Source organism: Achroia grisella, unplaced genomic scaffold (assembly GCF_030625045.1).
Source record: "Achroia grisella isolate CSIRO2021 unplaced genomic scaffold, CSIRO_AGI_Agris_v1 utg660, whole genome shotgun sequence".
Taxonomy (NCBI): Eukaryota; Metazoa; Arthropoda; class Insecta; order Lepidoptera; family Pyralidae; genus Achroia; species Achroia grisella.
In genome coordinates, this window is record NW_026712984.1 from 1,064,471 (window position 1) to 1,084,691 (window position 20,221).

General features: G+C 32.8%; 2 protein-coding genes and 1 non-coding gene across 3 annotated transcripts in view; 1 reads left to right on the forward strand and 2 right to left on the reverse strand.

Annotated features, from left to right (window-relative positions):
* Nucleotides 1-1,192: 1,192 nt before the first annotated feature.
* The window catches only part of LOC131849572 (uncharacterized), a 131,123-nt gene continuing 112,094 nt past the window's right edge, over nt 1,193-20,221 (reverse strand). The window contains exons 5-6 of the mRNA XM_059199665.1: nt 4,023-4,245; nt 1,193-3,448 (exon numbers count right to left, since the gene is read on the reverse strand). Coding sequence (XP_059055648.1) covers nt 1,233-3,448; nt 4,023-4,245 — 2,439 coding nt within the window. The 3' untranslated portion in view covers nt 1,193-1,232. The remainder of the gene's footprint in view (nt 3,449-4,022; nt 4,246-20,221) is intronic.
* On the forward strand, nt 10,293-10,382 carry LOC131849899 (U6atac minor spliceosomal RNA). The gene has a single exon (XR_009357811.1). It is a non-coding gene; the product is annotated as a U6atac minor spliceosomal RNA (small nuclear RNA).
* On the reverse strand, nt 11,837-12,728 carry LOC131849573 (uncharacterized). The gene has a single exon (XM_059199666.1). The coding sequence runs from the start codon at nt 12,648-12,650 to the stop codon at nt 12,051-12,053; it is 600 nt and encodes a 199-aa protein (XP_059055649.1). The 5' UTR covers nt 12,651-12,728; the 3' UTR covers nt 11,837-12,050.

Below are 20,221 nucleotides of genomic sequence, written 5' to 3' on the forward strand. Positions count from 1 at the left end.
TGCAAACAAAAGTCCCGTCAAAATCGGTCCAGCTATTTCAGAGATTAGCCGGAACAAAAAGACAGACAGATAAAAATTGTAAAAAATGTTATTTTGTTGTACCGTATTTATATTCATATGCATGTAGTAAGAAACGGTTATTTCAATTTTACAAACAGACACTCCAATCTTATTTATATGTATAGATTGTTACCTACGTCAGTTGCTCAACATTTATAAAAGTTTATGAACTACGACGTGTACTATTAGCACAAATAAGATAAAATATTACTAAAACCGATCGGCCTATTTTTTTAATCGATGTGCAGTGCCGCCTTTTACAATAATCTGTTCATTGCTTTAGAATATACTAATATTTCTATAGGAATAATACCAATATATAAATTTTGGTCTTATATGTGTATAACAGATGTAATTAGCATTAAATTAGTAGGTGCCATAAAATTAATAAATTGTGATTTATACATAGTAATTACACTTTGTGTCAATTAATATTATAAGTAATTAATGGTTAATAAAATAGGCTGGTAGTGATAAATTAACATCAAGTGTAACTGAAACCGTGTATAAAATGGGTGGTTGTTTTGAAACAACCGCTTTATTCAAGAAGCAAAATGTAAATGTGTAAAACATTGTAAGTAAATCGCTTGAAGTTTCTTTCTCTCGGAATTCTCTCTCTAATCAAATCTTCTCGAACTATCTTCATACTCGTTTGAATGAGGATCAATCAGGGGATTTTTTACCGCTCTGTTTCATATGAATGCTTAAAAAATGTTTTCAGGTTTCTAAATTGCTTCTTGAATTTTTTAGTTATTTGATTTCTGAATGCTACGGTAGCATTCCTAACTACAGTAATATCCTTCGGCTAAGTATGATATTTTATGATCAACGTGATCGTATAAAAATCCGTGATATCTTAATCTAGATAAATGTACTATATATGCGGTAAACATATGATTACCTCATACAGATACATTTTACTATTACAGTAATAGAAAGCAATTAGTTATTATTGCGTTAGATAATTGCAAAAAAATACAATTGTCAACAAAATTTTTCACTACCGCCTCATTGTGAAGTAATATTATATTAAATGTGGTATAATTTCAAATAATATATTGTGATAATGATGCTTGTTATTTCGCTTGATTACATAATAATATTAGCAAAACAATTCATTACGTACGAATTGCAAATTTGTGACTAAAGTGTACAGTGAATTTATCAACTAACTATTTTAAAGTATCGTAGATGGCCTCGTTGGGATATGTACCATTCAAATGGATGCTGTTACTAAAGCTTAAACAATTATCTTTACTTAGTCGGACTTCAGTCCTTTCTAAACTTTGACTTTCAGTTTCATTCGGATAATCATCCATATTGCTAGTTATTTCTAATCTTATTGCATGAATTTTCTGATCCGTGTGGTTAACTTTGTCGCGTTCCCAGGAATCTACTTTTATAGACACGTCGTTTTTACTTCCCATGTCGTCAAGTTCACTGGATGCCAAGCTTGAATTATCTAAATCGAAGTCTGTAGTCTTCTCTATTACAACTACTTCTATATGTCTAAAAGGATTCTCTTGGTTCTCAATCATCTGTCTCGCCCGTTCATCGTTTCTTATAATTACTTCTTTTTTCACATTACAAATCACAGGGTCATTCGCTAATACATCCACATTAATATCGTAATTTTCTTCATCACTTGGTTTATTACCATTTGGTGTACATATTTCAGCATAAATGTTATCAGAATTGGTATCCGATTCCACCTTTTCTTCTTCAATTTGAACAGCATCAGCTACCTGACCATAAGGCAAGTCTTCTATGACAGGAAGCTTACGTTTCTGTATTGAGGAAATTGATCGACGAATCTTTACTTGGGTTTGTGGTTCCTCTTCTGAAATATCTACAGTCGATATATCTTCATCTATTTCAGATTTGGGCGTAGGAGCTCTTGGTTTATCAATCTTTTTCCTAAAATTACCAAGTTTATCTGCATCGTTTGAACGTTCAGTTTTTGTCGGCATGCTGTTGCTGTTACTACCTTCTTTTTTCTCAGTAGATTTTTTTGGGTGCAGTAAATTTGATGTAGATTTACTCAATACTCTCTTCGTTTTAACGTGAAATTCTGAGCATAATTTCTCTGTAATAAACGAATGTTGTTTATAGTTGATCTCGAAATCACTATCATTGTATAGAGATCCGACTCCAAACATGTTAATGTCTTCACAACTTTGTATTTGATTATAGGATTCTGACTTAGCCATAGCTTTCTCAGGAATTAAGTCAGGCTGTATTCTCTGTCGCCTTTCGAGGTTTGTTGAGGATTTTGTAGCAGATGTCTTTTTGAGCATGTTTTCATCCAAAGACTTTAATTTACGACCAGAACTGGTATCACTTTCCATAGAACCGCAATAATTTATTTGATCCACACTAAGATTTTTACGTCCGTGCTTCATATTGATGCCACTGTCTTCTGTGTTGTAAGAACTATCAGGCATTCCTGTTTGCACTGACACCGATTTCGTCAATATCGGTTTCTTATGACTGGAACTGCATTGACTAGTTCCCATATCAGATGAAGAAGTTGTTAGGCTCTTATAGGAGTAACTCTTTTCAGCTGTTCCATCGTTCTTTCTAGAAGCACCAAACCTATCTTCAATGAGTTTCGCCATATCTTGGTATCGTTCTATGGAACTATGTTTTTCGCCTAGAGGATCAAACGGATCTTTTACATCAGTTAACTTTTCATTCTTCTCAATAGCTGTTATTTTCTCATCAGTTAATTTCTCTGTACTCTTTAAAAGTTTTAGGTTTTTAAACCATTTATTCTTTTTCTGTGCCGCATCTTCTCTGAAAACATGCATTTTATCACTAGAAAATTGTTCTTGTTCAATTTTCTCTTCAGGTTTATCATCTTTACCTTCATCATCGCTGTAAACGTCGTAATTCATGTGTTCGAGTTCGTTTTTACTTAAAAATATAATAGATCCTTCCGTTTCGTCCGGTATATCTTTGAGTACTTTCTCACTTTTGCCAAAAAGTCTTGACGTATCTATTTTAAGTCCCTGTAATGTAAATTTACGTTCTTTCTCGAATTTTACTGGCTCATGGTCTTCCCTTATGAGTTCCTCAGCAGTTTTCCCTTTGCTGACGACTGTGGAGTTTGCGTAGGAGATCTGCCTGATCCAATTATCAACATTGAGTTGACAAAATGTTAGTGCCTTCTGTAGACGGGCGGATAGGAACATTCGCTTCTCGTTCTCGAAACCGAGTTGGGTTCTACGAACTTTTATGCTACTGTTGAGAGGAAGAAGTCGAAGGGAATCCTTCGCGTGGTAGCGTGGGTCCTGCTTGCTTGGACTAGACGGCATCGAACCGTACTCCGGGAGGGTGCACATAACTAAAACTGGTTCTGTCACTGCTGCCCGCAGCAGAAGATCATCTGAAATTGAAACGTAATATTATGTAATAAAAATCTCTCTCTCTCATGACTTTGACTACATATTCCATTAATGCAATCTTCCGTCTTACTTCAAGTGTGTCATATTCCACCATCCACAACAAAAACATAGTAGGATATATATTATGTATGTGACTATATAACCATACTGCCTTTGATATACATATCGTATAAAATTTTTTTTGGAGTTTCTCCAACATGAGTATATATTTTGACTCATGTGGGTTCCAGATAATTGCTTTCTAATTTACTGCGTACGAAGACATTATATAGTATTTTAATACTAAGTATGTTGTCTAACTGGTGTGCCTGTCATAATACAAATCCAAGGGTCCTGAACGCCTGAGTGCATAGTGCAGTAATATGACTTCGGAAAGTAAGATTATCACTCATCAAAACTCCCAGGTCTCTTATAGACCTTACCCTATTTAGCAGTGTATTACCTAACTGATAATTATAAATGTACATATACTTGGAGTTGAATAAACGTAGAAATATAATATTTTTTATTATAGGCATATTCAGTTTAGATTAATATTGATAGTGAACAATTTACCTCCAACATCATGTGCCATCTCGATCGGCACGGTGCCTGCTAACAGCCGCACCCTGGTGGGCAGCCGCCAGAGACTCAACAGATGTGGTAGCCGGTGCGCCCGCACCCCGGCCTCGGGTGGCGGGCTCGACGTCGGCTCGGCTCCCTCCCACTCCGCTGGCGACAGCTCCTCCGGGCATACCTCGAACATCTCCCCTTTTGTGTTGATAGGCACGAAGAGCTCCTGTAATTTATGCATTCCTAGTATCAATGACATGAAAATATAATCTAAACGTTTTCTAATTAAAAGATCTCTTCATCATCATCATCATCATCATCCCTGGGACACGATAAGATAAGCCTCAGTCAGATTACTGATCTTGACTTTCTCCGGGAATTATAGTTTAACTAGCTTTTGCCCGCGGATTCGCTCGCGTTAATTTATCCCCTCAAGGGTGGAATTTATGAAAATCCTTTCTTAGGGGATGCCTACGTCATAGTAGCTTTATGCATCCAAAGTCTCAGCCCGATCGGTTTAAAATTGACAAAGTTTCATATAAACTTTCATCCCCTATTTTATCCCCTTGGGGGTAGAATTAATCAAAATCCTTTCTTAGCGGATGCTTACGTCATAACATCTACCTGCATGCCAAATTTCAGCCCGATCCGTCCAGTGGTTTGGGCTGTGCGTTGATAGATCACTATGTCAGTCACCTTTGAGTTATATATATTTAGATTTAGTTTAACTCTTTCATCACTATAGTTACTAGGGAGGATTATGTGAAGCTTGACCTCACATTGGAAGTACATTGCTAACAATGATCGAGAGTAGGAACGAAGCTGTACATACATGGAACGAAATTAAGTATGGTCAAAAATAATGTCTTCCATATGGCGATAAAAATTTATAATAAAATACCAGATGATATAAAGACACTTCCACGAGGACGATTGACATATAAATTAAATAGTTGGTTACTCGACAAATGTTTTTACTCCGTAAACGAGTTTTTAAATTAATAATAGTGTAATAATAATAATATGTATTTATAATTCTCTGATGACAATTGATTTAATAATTAAATAATATTTAATATTTATATATTTTGCATGCCTAATGAGGCAAAACATAATGGGACATTATATTACAATAACAACCAATGTAAACCTATGTTTAGTGCAAATAAATTTGATTTGATTTGATTTGAATGGGGTCATTAAATCCCATTAATAACAATAGTTATTCCTTGCCAGGAGGTTTTTTAATATATTACTATTCAGGTCAATTAGAGTATGGGTTACTAGCACAATTTTATACTACCGTTAGTTCATTCATAAGAGGTTTTAAATTCGTTATCACTTTCAGTAGCGCTACTGAAAGTAGCAATGGAATAAAGAAAATCGTATTATCAATAATAATAATAATAAATAATAATCATTTATTCAGCATAAAAAAGAGTACAGAGTAAAAAAGAAAACTTAAATACTAATAATCGTCTATGCTGAAAAGGCTTCCACTCAGCTGGTGCCGCAACATGTTACTACAGCGCTGATTTTAGGTTTAGGTGTAATATGTCTAATAATAATGTATGTATTATACACGAATATAATAAACACATACTACACTTATAAATTACCGAGTAAATTTTCTAGACATCGGCATCGTCTTGTAAAATACATTAACACCCAATATAATACCTAGATTTTATTGCGAAGCCATTCGTTTTAATGCATTCGACATCACGCAATCGTATTGTTTATGAGTTTGTGCATACATACCTACAAGTTGGTACAGTCGGCTTCATAATGATGTCCGGTTGGCAGAAAAGTTTCAAATAAATATAACTTGATCAATAATCGTAAAAAATAGTATTTATTTATATTGAAACAGGTATATGATTCTATTATATTCAGTAAATTATCTTATCTGTGGTACTACCTACACAAAAATGCTTTTTAATTGTATATATTGACTCCCAGTGGTAACTTTATTAGGATATACTTTTGTTTACATTAATTAACAGCATGTTACTCTAGAAGAGTGTAGATTTTAAACAGTGAAAGAATTTTAAACAATGTAAGAATTTCTCAAATCGTTCTAATGATTTGGTAGTTTACTTTCGTTATAGCTAAATACGCTCTCTCTCTCTCTCTCTCTCTTTACACTGAATATTAGTATAGATTCTTTGGATAATTTATTTGAAGCTGACTGTACCTGTCGTAAGTAAGATGGCGGCCATTGTCACAACAGTCATAGGTGTGGTGTTGTGCTGCTACATAAGTGTAGGTATATTAATTCTTTGGTTAATTTTAATAGACTTTTTATGGTATATGATGCCTTAGTAACTCTGTCAGGGCATCAGCATCGGATGAAAACAGGTTGGTTATACTTTGTGCATCGCATCGTAGCGAACTTATTAAGAATTAATCACGATTACCAAGGTAACATGAAGGCCATGTAAGTCGATGATAGAATATGAATGGTTACTTAAATAGTTATCCGTCAGTATAAAAATTAAAAAATGCTACATAATTGTTTTTCTAAACCCTTATTTTTCAGAAAATAATTAATAATTTAAATATAATTAAATTTAAATGAAAGTTGAGTACTCATTATATGATGAGTACTCATTATATGTTCAAGATTTATTTTTTAATGGATGATAATGGAATGGTGCACTCGCCTGCGCTAATGGTTTACGCTGGCGGGGCACCAGTGGAGGATGATAAAATAAACATGAGGTTAGGCCAGTTAGCCTATTCGTGACAAAATCACCAGTAATTTATCACGATGGTTTCCAGGGGGAACCGCGTGGAGGTCAACCTGGCATGGTACATTGCTAGCAATGAGATCATCAGTCCACATTACCCGCTCCCTATCCATCATTCCTCTTCTGGGCCATATATAACCAAATCTAACCAGGTTTGGTTATAGCCCAAGGCGGCGGGGGACAAATCAGACTTTTCAAAACATATCGCCAGTTTTACAAATTTAACAATAAACAACCGCGGCTCCTTGGGAGGAGGGAAAGAGATTGTTAATAACCTCATTGCTAACATATACCATGTCAGGGTGACCTCCACGCGGTTCCCCTGGATACCATCATGTTAAATTCCTTGTCAATTTGCCACGATGGGGTAACTGACCTAACCTCATACTCATATTATCATCCCCCACCGGTGCCCCGCCAGGGTAATAACGTTAGTGCAGGTGGGTGCACCATTCTATTATCAATTCTAAAAAATTTAGATCCATATGGGCTGGTTATTTGGATAAATGGAATGGAACACTGTACGATAGCTATAATAATATATTATTTAAATAAGTCACAATTACCAGGTTTACATAAATATACGTAGCTGCGTTTTAATGCTAATTACAACATTTGTATTACCATATTACCATACCTACCTGCATGAGAACAAGTTAGGTACTTGATGAACGGAAAGGAAAACTGTATAGCCTATAGACTCCTTATGAATTTTACGACAAACTGGGTTATTTTTACGACCGATACTTAATTAAGTAATTGTGGTCTTGTATGGGAGTTATTTGGAAGTCGATGTACTCTTGTCTTGATATAAAAAAGATACGACAATTTTCACTGCTACAAGAAATATTTGTCGCTACTGCACGATAGATGGCGCTAGTCTACATCAGGTATGGTTCTATACAAGAGCGGGATATCTCTTTCGGGGTTTTAAAATCGGCTAAATATTTAAAAGAAACCAACAATTTCTATACAACTAATATATTATTGGTTTAGTTTTCTAACTACGATTTACTAACGATTATATTTAGATATTTTAGAACGACTAACGATTTTAAAATATGTACAACTATAAGATTTAGTCGATTTTAAAATATGTTTTATTTACTTAGCTACTATATTAATTCTTCCAATTATTGCAGATATGCGAAGTAGGGGACGAGTCACTTTATTGCAGCTATTAGGCAACTCAATGTTAGTATTAACATTTGTATTTAATAAGTTTCTTTTAATATAAATGACATTACAAAAAAAAATATTATAAAAAAAAATAAAAATATGTTCAAAAATTAAGAAATAAATTTTAGGGATGGACAACCCTATCACTTAGGGATATGAAAAATAGTTAGTAGCCGATTCTCAGACCTACTGAATATGCATATAAAATATCATAAAAACGGTCAGCCGTTTCGGAACAGTACCTACCTACCTATGCTAACTAACATAAGTACACGAGATTTTTATATATGATATATTGTACATAACAAATTATTAAATAACCTGTTATAAGCAATAATAAAGTAGGTATGTACGTATATCTAAAATTAAATTTCAACTGTCCAATTATATCAATGATGTATTACTTTAAAGAACTCATACACTCCCAACCTGTTTGCACCCATAAAAACTGTATTTTATCATACAATGGCGCAACTAGAGTCTAGACCTGCCTTATTGCCTAATCAATTTTGCCATCTGTATGGCAGAGCGAGTGGTGCGGGTGTCAGGGTTGCCAGTTCTTAAAAATAATTTCTGCCTCGTACAAAGATGAACTCTCTAGCTTTCTGCATCGTAATATTTTGCCTGACAGGACTGGAGGACGGGGAAGTGGGGTGATTAGAATAGTTCCGTAAAATGAGCACTATGATGTCCTAGTACCGAAGGTCACAAATTGAACTAAGACGGGCTCGGTTTTTAAGCATCCTTACTTGCAATGGGTACGGATTCGATTCCTCGTATGATGCAAACATTTGTATTCATAAGTATGGATATGATTGTTTGTATTTGTGAAAATTTTTTCTATATATACCACAACATAACACAAACTGATCTGGCTTATTATGATTATTCTCTATAGTTCTTCGTTTTACGTCCGGGGCCGTACAAGTATTACGTAAACACTATGGGAGGGCGGGGGGTCTTTGTTTTGCTTATTTTGAATGACATGGGGGTGGGGGAGTCTAAATGATCATTACGTCATTAGTAGTTATTTACTTTTTTAAGAAAATGGCAACATTGTCTTTGCTAAAAAACAATACATTAATTGAACAATGTTTACTTAAGCATGGGGGAGGGGGTAAGAGCTTTGCTTACTTTTGCTGACAGGGGGGGTGGGAGGATAAATAATTGTAATAAATCTGCTTAGGTAATACTTGAACGGCCGCTCCTCAAAATAATTAAGTATTTAAAATTTTGCGTTACGGATCACACTGATAATATTATTCTAATATTTTCCTTTAATTTAATATTATTATAGAGGATTAAGATTTCATGGCACTTTTCTTATAATATGACAACCTTATCACCCGAGACATGTCTTATATAGCAAATTGCTCGATGGCTGAAATAGGTAAGACTGAGGTACCCACTGAGATGACTTTTAACAAAGTCAAAATAATGTTTTGTTAATTATATAACTTAAACAAGTATATAAACTGTACCAGGAACCTCCTTTGATTGGCATCCCTGGCGGGCGTTGCCATTGTGCGAAATAAAAGTAAAAGAGAGTTTGTTTATGAATATGCATTGCCTTTACGCCTGTCACTTGTTTTGACATATGGCTGGTGAAATTTACAGCTCTATATAGACATATATACATAGACTGTCACTATGCAGTTAAAAGTAGAGTTGTTATTTCGTTGATGTAATTATACCGGTCTGATATAATATTTAATCATTTTCTATACTAATCGCCCAGTTGTCGAAATTCGGCCATAGTTAATATATACATACCTATAGTTAGTAAAAATCACGGGATCTTACCACGTTTTATATTTATGGGGTTCCCGATATTTCGGCAGTGTTCACAGGTAAACTACCCGTTGTTATCCGAGATCATGGTGGCACTGCACAAATTTTCATTTTCACCCCTTTTTCACCCCTTACAGATATTAAAATAAAAGATAATCTATGCTCGTTCTCCTGATACAATCTGTCTTCATGTTAAATTCTATTAGGATCCATCCAGACGTTAGCCGTAAAAAATAAACAGCCGGACAAACAGACAGACAGAGATATTTTTCACAATTCTAATATTATACGTATATACAATATTCAAAATGGATTATAAAAAAAGTAAAAATAAGTTTAATTTAAACATCTTTATCATAGTAGGTATATATGGTATACTAAGCTAAATCTCAAATAAAGCATGAGAAACTAAGTTAGTACATTAAATCACACCTAGATGTCACTTTCAAAAGGTTTCGTATTTTCACCTATTGCAATAAAGTTTTACATCGCGCTATTAAAATTTTATCGCACAGTTCGTATATATACCTCGCGCAGAAAATTTATTTATGTGTCTATTGAAAGGAGAGACGGTTAGCACTCCCCTTGACAAGGATGGAACACACAAAATGGTTAAGGCACAACTTGACCACATTTTTTTAAGGAAATCTGGGATTAATTTATGCTAAGATTATAAAGCCGTAAAGTTTGTGATTATGGATCTTCGAGCAATCTCTGGTACTTCTCATGTCATTTTGAACATTATTTTAGAGGTCATTTATCGAGAAAGCCTATTTTCAATATCGGATCAGAAGTACTGGTGATAACCCAGAACATCCAAATTTATAAACTTTATTTCTCTATAATATTAATTTTATTAATTTATTAAAAAATATCTCAAGGCTTTTAAAAACTAAATATGCCAATTATAAACAATAATACAACACGAAAGTGAATTAGGTATTCATACAAATCCACCGAATAATTAAAAAATTACCACATAAATTGAGTCAAGTAAACAGCAAAAGGATTTCCTTTCTAGTCAGTGCCCGGATATACGAGCCGTTAAATTATAAGTAGGTACATATTTAGTTAATTGAATCAATCATTGGTTTATTAGATTTATTATCACTATAAATATGTTAATTCTTTCAGCAGGATTAAAGCATAATTATTTATACTACCAATAATCTGGTATTTCTCTGGAAAATTTTTTTTATGCATTGTGAATGGCAAACAAACTGTACAAAACAATATATTATATATATAGTCTTATTATATGTCTATATATATATCAGAGATATATATAGAGTAATACAGACACTATGTTAATAATACAATAACTAGTTTAAGGAATAAGACTCATGGGTTGTTAATCTGAAAGACTAAGATGTCATGCCTCATAGCTTGTAATTTATTCAATTCTTGATGGCCTCGATGGTCTAGCGGTTTAGCACACCGCTTCACTTCCGTTGGTCGCGGGTTTCATTCCGCGCTCGATGCAAACATTTGTATTCATAAGTATGATTATTTGTATCTGGGTGTTTTCAATGTATGTTATGTATGTATTTACAAAAAATAAATATCGAAGTACTATAACAGTTGTCTTGTACCCATAAGACAAGATCTGCTTACCATGGCACTAGATTGCTTTTAGATTGTTAATTGTCCAAGATTCTTTATATTATTTAATTAAAGTTAATTTTAGTTCAACGGAAACTTATCTTACATAGCTTGATTGAAGGTTGAGATACTCAGACCACAGATAACATAATATTTCATACTTGGGACTGTGGTATCATTTTCCTGTCTATATATCTACGACTTTAGTGTCTATAAGTCTGAAAAGTAGAAAAATAGACCAAGAAGCAATGTTTTTGTTAACTCTGTGGAGATGATGTAAAGGATATAAATTGATGAATTAATTTCACTGTTAAAAACAACTGTTGCTGGCAGCTTGTCTACCATTCTTTTATAAACTTACTATTTTTTTATATCTATTTTTTTATATGTCACTTTTGACTACTTATTGTTTTGTTACTTCTCGCTGTGAGCCCTTTTGGGAAAAATACACATTTTTACTAGTATTTAGTTTTTATTAAAATAGTAGTTGTGTTCCCGCTCACAGTAACAATAACCATTGAAATATGGAGTAATGAAACACTTGTTTAATTGATGATTGAAGATTTTGCAAGTTACAGGAATTTTAACAACATCAGACAATATTCACCAAGGTCTACTAGCAGAGAATGAAAAGATAAACGTTAGAAAGGAAATTTTAGTTAAATAGAATAAACGAATTATTTGGTATTCATTGAAGAAAACTAATTTAAGAAGTTTCGGGAACATTGAATTTCCTTCGATACGAATCATATTTTGATGAATTTGGTCGCACATTCAAGTAATTCCATTTCTCGCCATACATCGATGCATCCTTATTCAGTTTCCTATGCTTTTTAGTCGAAGCAGATGTAGAAAGCCATGTTAGTACAGCATTTTTCCCATACTTTTCTAGGTCTATGACCCCGTGAGTAGATATTATAGATCCATCAATTTTTAGAACTACTATATGAGGTATACACGTAATATCATACATATATTTGAGAGTAAGTACCAGGGGATCATGAATGCTGAGAGTAAACCAATTTGCTTGCGTTTCGTAGCTTTGTTTCATTTCTGCTTCAGTTTCGTCCATTGGTACATAAATTACTTCTATTGGTAGATTAAGTAATTTGATACTTTCATATATTTCGTAGAATTTCACTATAATACCATCTTTGTCTATCCCTCGGGCTGTAAAGAGTAAGACAAGGACGTCTGTATTTTTTCTTATCCACTCGCATGGTACTACGTCGTATCTTTGATTATAAACTACGGCTTTATCCATCCAGTTGTAAGGATTAAACATTTGGATTATTGAATTGTTCATGTTGTTACCAATTTGTTAGCACAAGCACTTCAGCTTCAACATGCAATTTGCAGTGTCTTACTATACTGTCTGTCAATTTTTTTTTACAGATAATAAATCAAATTTAGAAACTAGGAAATAAAACCACACTCGAAATTAGACTTTTAACTAGACAATAAAAAACTTTTTTAAATCGATATGCTTTTTGTGGAAAAAAGGTTTGAATTTTTCAAAAATACCGAGAGTGATGCGTCGGTTTGTCATCTTTCCACCTCTGTCTATTTCAGACAATTTGACTTTCCATAAAATTCTAACTAATTTAGTGTAATGTAACCATTACCACTACCTCTAAATGCAAAATACATATAATATATATTTTTCTGATGTTCGTATGCAATAACGAGTGACCCATGCAAAAGTGTGACAGCGCCTTATCTTCTTTCCATATTTGGTTCAAAGTGTACCGAAACAATGACATACACGATTTGTAATTCAAAACAACATTCTTCCGAACACGCTTCACCTTTATTTCGTCCGGATAAGCATCAAATTCGCATAATTCTTGAATTTTTAATAACACCACCGACATGGTCAGTTTGGCCAGACCCGTTCAAGATGTCGAAATATCGATATTCGATCTTAAAAACTTGGCAAAAGAGATCATTTTAAATCAGCAAGTGTCCGAATTCAATGCAAAACTGCGTATAGTTCATTCGTGTTTTGCATGTGAAACATCGGGTGACCCAACTATTTTGTCCCTGTTTATAAAATACAATTGAAACAATAAATCGTATGCCTTATACATGATATCATTAAGAGTTACTAGGAACGCATGAATGTATAGAAACTTGGTAATGCTATTATCAAAACGTGCCCATAAAGAACTGGCTTGGAATATCAATGATCCGACTTGATTCAAGTTTATGCCTGCTGTTTCAGAGCAGACGTATTCCTATTTATATACGAGAACATTAGTGGTTCACTATCCCGACTTATATACCTAAAAGGTCATGAGTTTGAACCTATATTAATGTGATAAATTGTGTTTGTTTGTTATCCTTTCACAACAAAACGGCTGAACATTCGTTAGTGAAATTTGAAGTGAAGATAAATTGTATCATGAGGACGGACAAAGACTTCTTTTATCTCAAAAAAAACAGACATTTTCACGGGGTAACGGCTAGACTGTCATATGGAATGTTTTGTGTTTTATTTAAAATTAGAGCTTGACAGCATTGTCAATCTCTAATTTTAATTTCCCATAGAAATATCAATATTCAGGTCAATAATTTGGTTATTAGATTAAAGTAGTGTAACTGAAGCCTTTATAGACTTTATAGGCTTTGCTAACAATTTAATTTTATTACTATTTTTTAAAATTATTGTTATCTCTACAACCTTAGGTTAAATGAGCGTGACAGATAGATGTCTATCAGTTACGTTGACGAAAAACTAGACAACAAAACCAATGAGAAACAGAATTACGCGCGAACAATGATGTAAGACTGATCAAGTTCGTTTGTATGTCTATCACTTCAATTAATCTGTAATTTAGATGGTTTTGTTACATACTTCCTTATGATCTTATCATAGCTTTATGTTTACATTTAGGGTCAGGTTTTTACCTATGGTTGCACTTTGGAACATTTTTTTTTACATGAATATGGAATGCTGCCAGCCGGGTACCTGCTCTAACTGTAAGGCACCAGTGGAAGATTATAGGATGAGCATGGAGGTCAGTTCAGTTATCCATTGTGGTAAATCCAGGAATGATGATGATGAAACAATGGTTATTTTCAAATCAAATCAAATCAAAACAAAAATAATTATTCATGTAAGACACTCTAGTCACTTATGAACGTCGACTATTTTATATTAATATTTTTCCCTACTGTCCCGTTTTCAGGAGATACCTGATGTAGGTCGACTTATATGGTATTTATATATATTATATAACTACACAATAGCTCCTTTCATTAACTTTAGCCCAGGAATGATAGGTCAAATATTTCGGGGCTTGTAACTTAGGATTCATAGTACAGGGGCATAAAAGATGTTACCAACATTACTAACATGCCGAATTGATCAAAACTCACACGTGCACCTATTATTTTACCTATTACATTTAATAAATATACTTTATTACAGACTGAACAATAAGTAAAATCTTTATTTACTAATTATATGTTTTTAAAAAGTTTCTATATATAATACTTTGACTGAGAAGAGACATGTTTCGACATAGACAATTTATTATGTTATTATGTACACAACTCATACACATACGATAGAAGCCGGGGCGGATCACTTGTATTCAGTAAATTAATAAAAAAACTATACATTATGTAATAAAAGAATTTTTAATTGTCAAAAAGACGAATCGTGTAACTATGTAAAATCGTTTCCCATGGAAAACAATAGACTACAGTGCAATTCATAGAACTAAGGTCGACTATGCTAACAAATTAACATAAGACTCACTTGCAATATGAATTTATTGGATAGGGCGTATACTTAAAATGGTCAGGTTATGACAATATATCACAAATTACAATGCAAGCCATTGTCAGTCTAAACATGTAAATGATTAAGTAGAAATTGCAATGGCCTTCGTGTACCATTTTCAACCATTAATTTCATCCTTACGGTTACACGCTATGGTAATTTTCTTTAAGTATTTTGTGCGTATGTACATATATTAGAATGTAACATAAGTCAAGCTAAATTTGTCTGCACAATGCATTTCAGGACAATGTATAGAAAATTTATTATAGATTTTTTTAACTTGTATTTTATATAAAATGCATATAACTTTATTTTTATAATTATATATTAGAAAGTCATTGAACTTTTTTGCGCATTGTATTTTCTATGTTATTATTTAAAATTAATACTTAACTAGTTTTTCATAAAATTTTGTTCCTCACATGTTACTCTATGTTAGTATATTTGATTATATACCGTTCTTCAGAAAGAAGGAGCTTAATTACCCTTATTTTTTTGTGTAGTATAACTCCGAAATTTGCTATCACATTAGTCTTCCCAAGAGTAATCGTCTATCGTGGTATGGACATATAATGCATAGCAATGGAGATAATATTTTAAGGAAAGTGTTACATATGAATGTGGATGGTTATAAGAGCAGAGGAAGGCCAAAAAGAGATGGACTGTGTGAAAGATGATATGGTAAACAAGGAAGTAAATAACGCGATGACTGCGAACAGGCATGAATGGAAGAGAAAAACATACTACGACGACCACAAATAAATGGGATAAGGAAATGATGATTAGTCTTCTCAAAAAAATATATTTTGATTAAAATTCTATACTGTTTTTTTTTTCGGATTACTCTAATGCTGTTGGCCGTAGCTGGCCTTTACAGCTTCACCGGACGTTAGGGGGCGAGTGCAGATGGCTCTCCAAACCCGCGGAAGGTCTTATGGAGCGGCTAAAGGCCAAGTCTTGCCTGACAGATACGACTTTAGTCTGAGGGCACCACTAGGGGTTCGAACCTCGGCTCAGGTCGTCGTAATTTCGATCCCCGTTTGAATTGGACGGGGGATCGATCGGAGGGGAAAAAATTCTATACCTGAGAATCAACATACCTATTAAATAGTTAAATCTAACATCGCCTAAAATATACTATTTATTTCAAATAGTATCTATATATGTTAGTACAAAAACCTAACTATATATATATATATATAGCCGTAAAATTATTAGTAACTGAAAAGAAATAAATTCCTCTTCTATCTACATCTCTATAAGGTCTATTATTGATTAGTAATATTATATCATATTAAATGCAAGAAAATGTACAGGTATGAACACAAAAAATCTATTTTATAGACGGATCCATAGAAATGGAATTCATTCCTTTTTATTTCTATAGAACTTTATAGGTGTAAAAGCGATTTCTTGTGCTATCATAGAATTTGTCTCAGAAAAACAGAAGAAATATTACTAAACTATATTAAATTTATCATTTTAAATTACTATTATAAAGTACCCACTGTACAATACAGTAAAGTGATGAGTAGAGCATACAAGTGAAAAGTAACGGGTTATTTCTGTGTCACTCGATAAACGTTTCGAACATTCGACAAATTTCCGGCGATAACAAAAAAAGTTATCGCGAGACTACCTAATTGCAAAATTAGATAATGATTGTTTTGAATGTACACTGGAAATTGATGATTTGCTGTAGGAAAGTCAAATTATATGTCAAAATATATATGTGTGTATGGGGCCAAACTCGTTTAACTGTTTTATTATTGTTTTGTGTTTGGTAAGCGTGTCAGAACCAAAATGGATTTAATAACATTGTGTTGCTTTATTTGTATTGTGTTGTATGTTTTTATACTTAGAAGTAAGTAATTATAGAAATTATTATAATAATAATAATCTCAGGACTATTCACACAGCGCCATCTAGACCCAAGTTAAGCTAGCTAAAGCTTGTGTTATGCGTACTAGATAACTAATACATATACATAGATAATTTTGTTTTCGTAAATACATACATAATATACATAGATAACACCCAGACCGATACAAACAATCATACTCATGAATACAAATGTTTGTGCCGTGCGAGGAATCGAACCCGCGACCATCGGTCGTAAAGCGGTGTAGACCACCGAGGTCGTCGATTATTACTAGTACTATTTCTATAGAGTCATTAAAATAGTGTAGACAAAAAGTAAGTCTAGTACAAGTTAATTACTATACGTTATTTATAACTCAAGACGGTTGGGCTGTTTTTTATGATCTCTGATTGTAGGATTCATCTCAATCTCGAGTAGCAGAATACCTACCAGATTAGAATAGGAGTACAGTAGAAGTAATAGACTGAATACTAGAATAGAAGTAAATAGAAGTAGTACTAGAATAGAAGCAAAATAAAATATAGTAGATATAATAGAAAATTCGAAGGCATTATTTTGATATTACAACTTACTAGTGGTTACCCGCAACTTTGTCTGCTTTTTTTAAGATAAAAGATACACTATGTTCGTTATCGTGATACAGTCTATCTTCATATTCAATTTCATCAAGATAACTCCAGCCGTTTATTGATGAAACGATAACAAACAAACAGACAGAAACAATTTCTGAATTGTAATAATAATCGAGGGTAATTTATGAATTATAGCGCTATGTAGTCGCGAGTTAAGCAGAACTTATGTTATTAGTACTAGATAACTGATGGAAATACTTATAACCGTTTTTTTATAACATCTATACATATAAATAAAATTGGAGTGTCTGTTTGTAGTGTTGAAATAACCGTTTTTTACTACACGCATATGAATATATATAAGGTACATACACCGATATAACATTTATTACAATTTTTGTCCGTCTGTTTGTTCCGGCTAATCTCTAAAATGGCTGGACCGATTTTGACAGGATTTTTATTGACAGGTAGTTAATGTAATAAGGAGTGACTTAGGCTATTTTTATTTTAGAAAAACTCTTTTATGAAAAAAAGTAAAGTACATGGCTAGTACATAATATACTCGTACGTACAAATCACTGAGACCTATAGAAACAACTTATTATTTCATTGACGATCACGATATAAATATTTGTATTCATGACTATGAATACAAATATCATCAATGAAATGAGAACACATATTTGCATCGTGCGAGGAATCGAACCCGTGACTGGGATTGAAGCGGTACGTTAAACCGGATTTGATCTGATATACATCCATGATCATAAAGATGACGACAAATCCTGAACGAAAACAATGTTATCATAAAATTTCCAATACAATTTCTTTAGAGATTAAAATATCAATCAAGTGCTCTTTAATTGAACGTACCCCGAGGACCGCTCCTCGGTGTGCTGTATTCAACCGTTTATTACGAGAAGCGAAATCTCATTACGGCTGAGCTATTTTTCAATGAAGCTTTAACTTTAGATGGTGTACTATTCTTAAAGTCAACGTTAAAAGTGTTCGTCTTTCAGCAATCGATATAGAATCGTAAGAAATCGTATCTCTTACAAATAATAACGAATTGTGTTAGTAGTGTACATTTTTAGTATAAAAAAATATGTCACTTAATCCAATTATAAATGTTAATAAAGTTATTCATACCAGTATATATAAAATGAAATAATTTTTACAAAATTTGGAAAGTAAAAAAATGTAAATGTCCTAATAAATAATAATAAATGAAATATTTATGTAAAGTTATTAGCTTTCATCATTGTCTCTTAATATTTCAGTCACTAAATTACAGGACTTGGAACTAAAACTGAACTAAAACTTTCTCAATATTTTTCGAAAGAATAACTCTAAAATTTCGATCTAAAAGTATCGAGCGATATATTGTCGCTTACTTGCGAATAGTTCACCTTTCATGTCTTAAAGATATTTAAATTCCTATTGTATCAGTTATTTACGTTATTTCTGTAAGGGTACAATTCAATAGAAATATTACTGAATAGCTTGCTCTTTGTTGCGAGCTATGCGGCAGTCAGGTTCAAAATTGGTAATGTAGAAATTTTCGAATGACTCAAATAGTATCCAGTCATTTGAAACATTGTTGGCTTCTAGATAGTTATGGAATTATATGATTTAAGATAGATAACGTGAGATAAACATCATTTATTAACTCTAACAGCCATTTTAGTGTTCCGGCGGTATTTTGTTTTTATTCTTAGTGAATATCCAGCTTACAGACGAGAATTATGTTTTTCAGAACCTGCTTTTCTTATTAAAATGAATTTTATTGATAAATGGTTTCTTATTATAATAAATATAATATTTAATTGCAATATGATTTAAATGAAATATATTTTTTACTAGCTGTATTCGCGACTTCGTCCGCGTGGAATTTAACTATGTTTTCTAAAATAAAAGTAGCCCAATTTACTTCTTATTATATCAGCTACCTGCCAAAAAATCCCGTCAAAATCGGTCCAGCCAATTCAGAGATTAGCCGGAATAAACAGACCGACAGACAGGCAGACAAAAATGTAAAAAAATTATTTTGGTGCATGTACCGTATTTATATTCATACGCATGTAGTAAAAAACGGTTATATCTATATTACAAACAGACACTCCAATTTTATTTATATGTAAAGGTGTACAGATAAGTTTTTTTTAAACTGTATATTTTGGAACTTTATAAGTCAAAATTTTAAATATTATTTAATATAATATATTTATATACATCAAGTTACACCGTACCTATAAAGTAGAGACTACGTATGAAAAATATATGTGTATCGGATATAACAAGTCAATATATAAAATAAATGAGTAAATTTATCGATTGTTTTGGTAATAGAGTCCAAATATATCGAGCCAGCAGCATGCCCTTATCTGAATATAATTAAAAGCTGCGTTAAACCATAAACAATGATAGAGAAACATTATTCAAAACGTTAATATTGTCCTACTGTACTCATAAACAAAGTAGCACACATATTTATGGGTCATAGAGAACCACATATTGAGATACTCGATGAGATTCATGACATTTATATTACTCTATGGTATAGAATTGATTATTATTGGATTTAGTTCACGGAAATACACTTAAATGTGCAATTACTGGACCTAATACATTTT